This window comes from Apodemus sylvaticus, chromosome 22 (assembly GCF_947179515.1).
Source record: "Apodemus sylvaticus chromosome 22, mApoSyl1.1, whole genome shotgun sequence".
In the NCBI taxonomy this organism is placed as follows: domain Eukaryota; kingdom Metazoa; phylum Chordata; class Mammalia; order Rodentia; family Muridae; genus Apodemus; species Apodemus sylvaticus.
Window position 1 is genome coordinate 19,467,642 of NC_067493.1, and position 10,598 is coordinate 19,478,239.

General features: G+C 49.3%; 1 protein-coding gene and 1 pseudogene across 1 annotated transcript; one reads left to right on the top strand and one right to left on the bottom strand.

The window, feature by feature from the left end:
• The first annotated feature begins 1,214 nt into the window (after positions 1-1,214).
• Positions 1,215-5,082, top strand: Mcemp1 (mast cell expressed membrane protein 1). Its single transcript, XM_052168434.1, has 7 exons — positions 1,215-1,320; positions 1,529-1,618; positions 2,689-2,820; positions 2,957-3,007; positions 3,117-3,272; positions 3,903-3,962; positions 4,049-5,082. Exons 1-7 carry the CDS (start codon positions 1,266-1,268, stop codon positions 4,060-4,062), a joined length of 558 nt encoding a protein of 185 aa, XP_052024394.1. The 5' UTR covers positions 1,215-1,265; the 3' UTR covers positions 4,063-5,082.
• A 2,567-nt stretch (positions 5,083-7,649) lies between these two features.
• LOC127672445 (foxo1-corepressor-like) lies at positions 7,650-10,048 on the bottom strand (annotated as a pseudogene).
• Between the last annotated feature and the right edge of the window lie 550 nt (positions 10,049-10,598).

A 10,598-nucleotide genomic window follows, 5' to 3' on the forward strand; every position in this document is an offset into this window, starting at 1 on the left:
GTATGGATTTATTTGCATTCTTCTACGTGCAAGTATGCATGCAGTATCATATCATCAAGCATGACCATTATTAATTGTTGAAGATGCTATCTTTCCCCCACAGTGCATATATGTGGCTGTGTACATGTATGCGCATGGCTGTGTATATATGCATGTGTGTGAGCCAGGTAGGGGAGCAGAGAGATGGAGTAAATGTCTTTTTCTTCTGGCATGTCTACATGGAGGAGAGAATACCTTGAGGACTCCATCAGGGCGAGAGTTAAGGACACGGGTCTGACGTCAGTATTGGATGTAAGCGTGGGGTCAAAGTGGTTTCCATCCTTGCTTAACATCCGCTTTGCTTTCTGTGGTGCCTCAGAGAGTTCCTTGACTCCAGTGGTGCAATCGGCTAACACGAGATACTTATGAAAAGTAGAGGTTGGGCGGGGCGGGGTTGAAATGTGGAGAGAGGCCTGAGAGGGAAGGTGTGGGGGGCTGGGAAAGGCAGCGATTGTTCTAAAAGCCAGACTCTTGAGTTCACACAGCATTCTTTCTTTTTTCCTTCCTTCCTTTCTTCCTTCCTTCCTCCCTCCCTCCCCCTCTCTCTTTCTTTTTGTAGAGATAGAAAACAGAAGAAAAGCTGAGGATGCGGGGTGCCATTGTAACCCCAGGTGGGAAGGTGGAACGAGGTGGCCATTAGTGCTTGCTGGTCAGTCAGTCTAGCTTGTGTGGTGAGGTCCTGGCTAGGGAGAGTGGCTGTCTTAAAAAGCAGTGCGGACATCACCTAGGAGAGACAGCTGAGGCCGTCCTCTGCTTCCCACCCATACATAACAGTCAGGGAGAGCAATCAGGCACACCCCACCTGTCTGTTTCATCTGTGTGTCTTTCATTCAGACCCCCCCCCCCCCCCCCCCCCCCCCCCCCCCCCCCCCCCCCCCCCCCCCCCCCCCCCCCCCCCCCCCCCCCCCCCCCCCCCCCCCCCCCCCCCCCCCCCCCCCCCGGCTTCCTCAAAGATGTCTCTTCTGTCATCACACCTAGGGTTGCTTCTTGGCCATCCGTAAAACCTCTGTTTCTCTAAAGACTCTTTTGATATGGAAGCTGAAGATGTCTCCAGGGCAGGAGATCTGGTGTGGGTCCCTGAAAGGAGGAGGTAAACCCTGCTTCCCTCCCCTCCACAATGAGATTTCTCCATCTGTCTTGACATCTTCCGGTAGGTGGGGATGTGTGGACACTTGGGAGGTCCAGGGCCCAAGGCTGTGGTAATCTCCGTGAGTCAACCAAGCAGAATGCACGCTTCTGCCTCCCAGGATAAGAACCTGAGGAAGCCAAGTCATAATGAAGGTCAGGATACTTGGGTTGGGAAGGGGGAACGAAGAAGTGTGGCTTACGGAGGGAGCAGTCAGGGATGGGAGAACTCCTTCTAGGGGCTCCGTAAACGACTGCACTGCACAAAGGTGATTTCTGCCCTTCCTGCCTTCTTGAGTTCCACTCCCCACTCCCCAAATAGCTAGATGAGTCTCAGCATCTCCTTTCACCAAATCACACACAGGGGCTCACGATCCTGACTATGAGAATGTAACCTTGGCCTTCAGGAACAAGGACCAGCTCAAACTCAGCCAATCAACACCCACAAAACAAGGTGAGCAGACAGTTGCTTGCCCATTCCTACTCCAACCTTAGGGCATGTGTGGAGGGAATGACTACTGGGGACTGTGGTGCTGCTCACAGTAAAGATGCAGCTGTGGTTGTGGCTCAGTCGGCAGAGAGCTTGCCCGACTTGTACAAAGCCTTGGGTTCAATCCCCAGCTCTGTATAAACTGGGTGTGGGTAAACACCTATTATCCCTGCATCGGGGAGTAGAAATCTAAGTTATCCTTGACTACAGAGAGAGTTGGTAGATAGTCTGGGATACTAGGAACCCCAACTAGCCAACTAACTAACTAACTAACTAACAACTAACTAACTAACTAACAACTAGCTAACTAACTAACTAACTAACTAAATTGTGGGGCTGGAGATGTGTGTGACTCAGTGGTTAAGTGGTGCTTCACAAGAGCGAGGACTAGAGTTCAGATTCCAGTACCCACAGAACAAACCAGGTGTCCTGTGCATGCCTGTAAGCCCAGCACCCGGGGCTGGAGACAAGCAGGTCAGTGGGGCACACTGCTTTTCTTCCTTCTAGTGACTCACAAACACCTGTGCTGCTTAATCATAAAACTGATTTTTGTCCTTCATGTCCTTCATAATAATTATAATAAATATAATTATTTATTATAATCCCCTAGATTGTGTTTCCCCACCTGGGGATAAACAGGAGAGCCTCAAAGAAACAGGTGGAGTGACAAAGGAGGATACCCCATCCTTCTGACCTTTGCACCCACGCATGTCCCCCTGTCTGTCTGTGCCCTGCTCTCTCACGAGTGATGGTGCTAAGGCGAGGGTAGCTTTGTAGCTGAGAAGATGGCGGCTGGGTTTCTGAAATGCTTCTGGCAGTGCTGTTGGCTGTGCATTTAATTGTTGGGTGACATAACTTATTGAGAGGGATGTGATGGTCACTATGGAAGGAACACCAGTTGGTGGTACTGATGCTACTGACTGGGCGTGTCCTTGGTGGTCCTTGATGCTGGTGATGCTTGTGACAGATAGTATCGTTGGCCTGGCTGGCGGGGTTTGGCTCTGGGGTTCACATGTCCTGTGTGTCTGTCCCAGCCAAGTTCAAGCCATCGCTGGACACAGCCCAGGCCCCCGCTTGGCTGTACAGAACCATTATGATGCTGTATGTCCTCCTCGCTTTCGTCTTCTTATCCTGCATTATCCTCTCTGCATTGGTCCTGGTGAGAAGTAAGTGATTTTGGAAGCTGGGCCAGGGATGGGATTGCAGAATTACCACCGGTTCCTCTCCCTTCCCTCAACTCCATTTCGAAGGAGGTTAAAATGGAGACGGGGCCTTAGAGCGTTCCTACTCTCTCTTAAACAGATTCTGAAATGTCCAAGGATGTGTGGACCTTGAAAGAAGAGCTTTCAAATGGTGAGTGACAGACCCACAGTGGTGCTGGCGGGGACGGGGTGTGGGGGTGGGGAAATGGCCATCTGAACACCTCATGGCCATCTGAACACCTCAAACTCTGCGCCCTTAGTTTCAAACACGGTGTGGAATATCTGGGAGCTCCAGAGGCAGCAAAAGAGTATTTGGGAAGCTGTCCAGAGAGACATCAGGGAGGTCAAGAAGAACCTTGGTACGGCCATGAGTAACATCCAGAGTGGGAACGACAGGCTGAGGACAGTGCCAGCAGGTATGCCTTGCAGACCGGTCTTCTTTGGATGAATTTGTTTGGACATTCAGAACAAATAGGGTGCTGGTTACTCAGAGTGTAATCAGGGTCCTGCTCTCTGGATTTGGAAGGGGGCAGCAGATACTTCCTCTGAGCTAGAAGAGGGGGCATTTAAGCACTAGTGGGGTTGTGGAGGTGACTCAGGAAAGTACAACATGGGGATCTGAGTTTGGATCCAGGTCTCACACAAAAGCTGGTCACGGTGCCACAGTTCTGCAGCCCCAGCCTCTGGATAAGGGCGGCGGTGGTAGAGACTGCTGCTATATAAGGTTTACTGGGCACCCAATGCACCCAGGTGAAACCCCAAGTTCAGTGAGAGGTCCCGCTTTCAAAAAAAAAAAATCAAGGTAGACATCTCTAAAGAGAGACAAATGACTGATGTCGACCTTTGACCTCCTCACATATGTGCACACGCAAGTGTGAACCCATGTGAATATAAACACATGTGTACTGCACACACAAATCACACCATTGCTGTGAACTTCCACTCTAGGAATCTGCGGCCCCCCAAACTGGAAACGGCTAACGAGGTCAGGGCTTTGTTTGCAGCCCCATCCCAGATTTATCTGTTTCCTCTCCTCCCATCCCCAGATATAACTCAAATCAAGAAAACCCTTGAAGCGCTAGAGAAGAAGGCACAGACTCCGCCTCGTAAGCCAGGGCCAGGGGGGCGGACTGGGGTGGAGTCCCAGACCTAGTGCAGGTCCGCCTGACCTTAGATCTCTCCTCTCTGACAGAGCCCAGTAAATAAGAGGACACCACAGCCACGCCCGTGAGGACTCCGAATTGCACCTGCTAGAGAAGATGGCAAATGGGGGTACCTAGCTTGAGTGTGAACCTGCCATGCATCCTTATATAAAAAAAATTCTCCATCTAGGAGAGTAAGTGTTGGAGAGGTATATATGCAAGTGAGCATTTGGAGTTTCCATGTATTCAAGGAGAAGGTTTCATGGCGGAAAGAGAACATGGAGGTCACAGCAGGTGTTACTCTTTATGGGCCACATAGGTGTATGCCCTGGCCTATATGACTAGAGGCGTGTCCAGGTTGGTAGCTGTTCCTAGGAAACCCCCAAAGTGTAAGTGACAATGTGGGACACGCCTCCCCCATTATCTTGGTCATGTGTGTGTGCATCTGGCTGCTTTGTATGTGTGTCACTGCGGTGGTGGGTAAGGGACAACATCCTAGGGATGTATCATGGCATGGGCCATTCATAGTGTGCTTGACCATGTCAGCTTGTATGTTCAGAGCATGTGCACAGATGCAGCCATCGATTTCTGCACTGCTATTTATGATTCATGAAGAGAAATGCCAAGGGAAATGATAGGACTCTGGAGCTGTTTTTGGGGATGTCCGTGGGACAGAAGTTTGGGATCTGGTGAGGAGATTGGATTTAGGGCTTTGGTTTGGCGATGAAACAAAACACCCAGTGCTGGAAGCCAGGTGTGGTGCAGCTGGGCTATAATTCCATCATCTGAGAAGCTGATTGAGACAGGAGGTTCGTGAGTTCAAGGCCAGCTCTGGCTACAGAAGGGGAGCTGGGGCCGGGTAGTGGGATGGCTCCGCATGTAAAAGGCATGGTGGCAGAACCTGATCTGAGTTTCATCCCTCGGATCTACACAGTGGGAGAAGAGAACCACCTCTGAGCCCCACCTCCATCCCAAGGCATAGGAAAGACACAATACTAAAATAATAATAAAATATACCCAAAGGAATCTATAGCCTACTAATGGGACATGTTGTAAAAAATATTTAATAAAAATTTCCACCGCACCTGGTTCCTTCCCACCTCGGACCATTTATGTTCCCAGATGAACACACACACACACACACACACACACACACACACACACACACAACCATATATTTTAAAATATTCCTTAGACAGCACAACAGCTGGACAACCATCTAGTCTCCAGGCCATTGAATCTACTTTCCAACTGATAACTTGATAGTAGTTATCAGTTGACCAAGGGACCAAGTAACTACTCACTAAATTCTATGTTCTGTCTGGGCTGCTCTCAACTCCATTCGGTCAGACCACGTGGTCACGTTTCATGGCTCATCTCCCCCAGGGTGGCTCCTTCTCCCTCCTGCCTGGTTTGGAACCCCATGGCCCTCCTTCTCCTGCTCTTTCCTTGTGGTCCCAAGCCTGGGAAACCTCAACCCCACCCATGTCTCTTCTCCCCAGCCATTGGCTGTGGCCATTAAGTGGGGGCGGGTCCCTCAGGCTACCTGAAGACTTTAAACCTTGGAGGCCAGCCCTTAGCATTACAATAGACAGCGAAAGACAAAACCTCCACAAGACACTTGCTCATCCTTGAAATAGATGATAGATCTGCAATAGCCAGAAAATGGAAACTGCCTAAATGTCCATCAGCTGATGAATGGGTCGTGGAAATGTTGTGTGTATATACATGATGGAATTTACTCAGTACCAAAGGAAAATGAAATAATGAAATTATTTGGTTAGGCAGGAAAATGGATGGAACTGGAAATCATTGTGTTACGTGAAATAAGTCAGACTGAAGAAAAACAGAGACTGTATATTGTTTCTCATATGTGAAGTCTAGCTTCCAATATGAGTGTGTGTGTGTGTGTGTGTGAGAGAGAGAGAGAGAGAGAGAGAGGTGTCTCTCATATGTGAAATCTAGCTTCCAATATGAGTGTGTGTGTGTGTGTGAGAGAGAGAGAGATAGAGAAAGAGAGAGAGAAAGAGAGAGAGGTGTCTCTCATATGTGAAGTCTAGCTTCCAATATGAGTGTGTGAGAGAGAGAGAGAGAGAGAGAGAGAGAAAGCGAGAGGGGTGTCTCTCATATGTGAAGTCTAGCTTCTAATATGAGTGTGTGTGTGTGTGAGAGAGAGAGAGAGAGAGAGAGAGAGAGAGAGAGAAAGAGAGAGGTGTCTCTCATATGTGAAATCTAGCTTCCAATATGAGTGTGTGTGTGTGTGTGTGTGAGAGAGAGAGAGAGAGAGAGAGAGAAAGAGAGAAAGAGAGAGAGGTGTCTCATATGTGAAGTCTAGCTTCCAATATGAGTGTGTGTGTGTGTGTGTGTGTGTGTGTGTGAGAGAGAGAGAGAGAGAGAGAGAGGTGTCTCTCATATGTGAAGTCTAGCTTCCAATATGAGTGTGTGTGTGTGTGTGTGTGAGTGAGAGAGAGAGAGAGAGAGAGAGAGAGAGAGAGAGAGGTGTCTCTCATATGTGAAGTCTAGCTTCCAATGTGTGTGTGTGTGTGTGTGTGTGTGTGTGTGTGTGTGTGAGAGAGAGAGAGAGAGAGAGAGAGAGAGAGAGAGAGAGAGAAGGGAAAGACCCCATGAGAGGCTTGGTTGGAACAGAAGCCTCAAGGGAGAGGGGTTGGCAAGGGTAGCAGAGCACATGTAGTAAGAAAGCACAAGAGAGGACCCTGAGATGGTTGGATCTAGGTAGGATTGGGGGCCAGGAAGATGGATAACTTAGGGTTATACTGCTGTGAACAGACACCATGACCAAGACAACTCTCATAAGGACAACATTTAGCTGGGGCTGTCTTACTAGTTCAGAGGTTCAATCCATTATCATCAAGACAGGAACATGGCAGCATCCAGGCAGACATGGGGCTGGAGGAGCTGAGAGTTCTACATCTTCCTCTGAAGGCTGCTAGGACAAGACTCGCTTCCAGACAGTTAGGAAGAGGGTCTTAAAACCAATGCACACACTTTCTCCAACAAGGCCACACCCACTCTAACAAGGCCACAGCTCCAAGTAGTGCCACTCCCTAGCCAAGCACATTCAAACCACACCACAATGGAGGAGCAGAGAGTTGAGGGATAGTCAACCCAAAGTAGGTATGCATGAAAACATCATAAAATAAGCATAATTCAAAATAGCAATAGAAGAATAAATGCTCAGTGTAGATTTCCGCATGTGCATGAACCTGTGCCTGGGGTGTGGCTGCAGGAGCACACCCTTTCTGCTCCAGGATGCACATGAGCATAAGTGTGCTCTGTGTGCTCCCAGCCTAAGAAGGTAATAGGTCCCTAACTGTCACTGAGCTCATGGATATATATGAGCCCCTAAGTATGTACCCACGAGTGCATATATGTGTAGCACTCCCACTGGTGTCTCCTTCCACCATATGTAATATAAATAAAGAAGTCCTGGAGGCCCCTAGGGGTAGACAAATGTGTATAAGCCCAGGCCTAGGGAGGCATAGAGTGAAACTCTAGACTAGATGCAAGTCTGCCTGTCCTTTTTCCCACGGCCAGTTCTAATAGAAAGACATCAAAATCACACTCAGAGGACTCTGTATTGTACTTTCTAGTGAATGTGGAAAATGGGAGAGTTACATTATGCTAGACATGCTAGCACAGGTCTTTAATCCCAGCGTTCAGGAGGCAGCGGCAGGTGGATCTCTGTGAGTTCAAGGCCAGCCTGGTCTACAGAGAGTTCCAGGACGGCCAGGGCTCTGTAGAAAGACTCTCTCACCACTACAACTACCACCCCCCAAAAAAAAGAAAGAAAAAGAAAGTAAAAGAAACTGGGGGTTATCTTTTTACCCTAGCTTTAGTGTGTATCGGCCATTATTTATTAATAGGAAAATTACTTGTCATGGTGAATGACATGGAAATATACCATACTAGGCTGGAGAAATGACTCTTCCAGAGGACGCCGAGTTCAGTTCTCAGCTCCTTTTTTGGGCAGCTCACAACTGCTTATAGCTAGCTGCAGGAGATCTGATGCCATCTCCTGGCACACACACACACACACACACACACACACACGTGTGCACACACACATTTTTAATTTTAATAAATTTATTTTTATTTAGATGTATGTGTGCATGTCTGTGTGTATGCCACAGGTGTGCAGGTGCCTTTGGGAGATCGTCTGGAGCTGGAGTTATAGGCATTCATGAACTGCCTGATGTGTGTGTTAGACATTGAACTCAGGACCTCAGGATTCAGCGTTAAGTGCTCTTAATCACTGAAACATCTCAGATTAAGCCCAATAAATCTTATTTTTTAAAAAAGGAAATTCACCAAGCCTAAAATTCTCGGATATACATAAAAGAGCATGTGCCCTAGGGTATGCACATTATCCTGAGACCAGAGGCTAACTGCTGTAGAAAAGCAAGGGCTCAAAGCGCAGTGCCAGGTATAGTACCAGGCACGATCCTGGTAGACACGCGCGCCCCCTTGCGGTAGCTTTTCCGTACACCCCTGCCCCTCTCCTTACTCGAGTCTGCACCGCACCTGCATGAAAAGCTCACCTTTTAGGACTCAGAGCGTTTTGCTAAGGATCCGGTGCAGTTACGGTAAGAGCCTAGCCCTGTCTGCAATGGCGTCATTCTTTCTCTGTGCACCCGAGCTGCGTCTCCCAGTCTGTTTGCTTTGGATTGTCCTGTGGTGAAGTGTAAGTCTCGAAGTCCTGGCCCTGGAGCAGTTAAAGTGCAGGGGGTCTCCTAGGCGTTCTACAGCGTCCCCTTCCGGATGGCGTGTAGGACCGCTATCCCTATCTCTGCAAAGTCGGGTCCTGGTGCGTGCACGGTGGGAAGGTCTCCACTCCAATCCCATTTCACAAGTTGCTTCACCGAGAGAAGCGCCCAAGGCTCCAGGTCGCCATCCTTTCCTGGAACCTTCTGCTACCGATCCCTGCTTCTTGGTCTCTTCTAGGTGGAGATGGACCTAAAGGGTTAATGTAGCAAGACAAGTCAGGGTCCTGGCAAGGGACCACCAGAGAAGGCAGGTTCCCCTTCAGGTGATGTACTTTTCCATAATCCCTCTTCCTTCCCCTAGTATAGGTTGGTCTGATAAGGTGATGGCTACTCTATCCACGCTCCCCTCCTCTTTCCCTTCCCCTTGGATGCTGGCCAGTTTGAGATTTTAAACTTAACAGTCTGGCGTGGGTCTTCCTTAGTCCCAAGCTCCAGCCTCTTTATGTGTGGCTGACCTCCATGACAGCAGATCTTCTTCATTCTCCTTTGGGCAACTTGCCTGCCCTGAGATTACAGGTTACCTGCCCCGGGCTTTTTATTTTTAAATTCGAATAAATCGCCCCGGGAGATTCCATTTGAGTCAGTTCTTCTCTTCTCAGTGTCCAGATTTCTGACTTTTTCTTCTCTGTAGCCTAAGCCGGCCTTAAACCATACCTGTCCTTACAGATGGCATGGCTGTCCAGCTGGGATTTCATAGCTCACAAGTTTATGCCTTCATCTCTGAGTGAGTGCAGTTACACACAACACAACTAGTTACAACCAGAGGCGCCCAGGGCACATCCACTACCACCCCCCGGGGCAGCGGGGGGGGGGGGGGGGCGGGACACTAGAATATAAAGCCCGGGCAGAGGCCTTCGCTCCTCCCATCTCCCCCATGCTGTGGCTACAGCAAGGCTTGGAGGTACTTAGGGGAAGTCTGTTGAATGAGGGCCAGTGAGATGACTCAGAGAGGAAAGGCGCTCGCCTCCAGGGCTCGGGACCTGGATGGTGAAAGGAGAGAGCATGCTTCAGGTTGTCCTCCGACTTCCTCCGTCAGCTCCAGGCACGTGTACACCCACACATGCCTGTGCACACACACAAGCACACCACACACACACAATAACATTTAAAGGTCTGTTAAATAACTAGTGATGCTGCGATGGTGAATTCTGGTTGTTCCCTCTGACAGGGACAAGGATGACCTAGAGTATTCACATCTGGAGTGCCCGAGGGGTGCTTTCTAGAGCTTGTATGCTTAGCAGCAAGTGCCTTTACCCACAGAGCCATGTCGCTGCCCCTTCCTTGACTGGGTTTTGGAGACAGGGTTGTCTGGAACGTGCTGATTAGGCTGGGCTGATGGGAGGCCCAGGTCAGCCCCCACCCCAAGTCTCAGATCTATGCAGGCAAGAGGAACAGGCACTCTGCAGTCTGTTCTTGCCTCTGTTCTTCAGAGCAGAGTCACTTGTCCATTTATATTCTCTGAGGCTGTGAGGTCAATTGTAACTCAGTGGCTGACTTTGAATCTCATTATATCAATCTTTTCTGGAGATACAGAATGTGGTCCCAGAATAGACTCACGAACCCATGAGGACTACTACAAAAAGAACTTAATTTAATCAGAAAATTCAAACCATACAGCACTCACTTCTGCACAGTGTTATGAAGTCAATCCTCCCCTCCCCTCCCCCCTCTTCTTTCCTCCTCTCCCCTCCCGTCTTTTCCCTCCCCTTTCTCCCCTCCCCTTCTCTCCTCTCCTCTCCTCCCCCTCTTCTCTCTCTCTGTCTCTGTCTCTCTTCTCTGTCTCTCTCCCCCCCCCCTTCCTCTCTCTGCCCTTCAG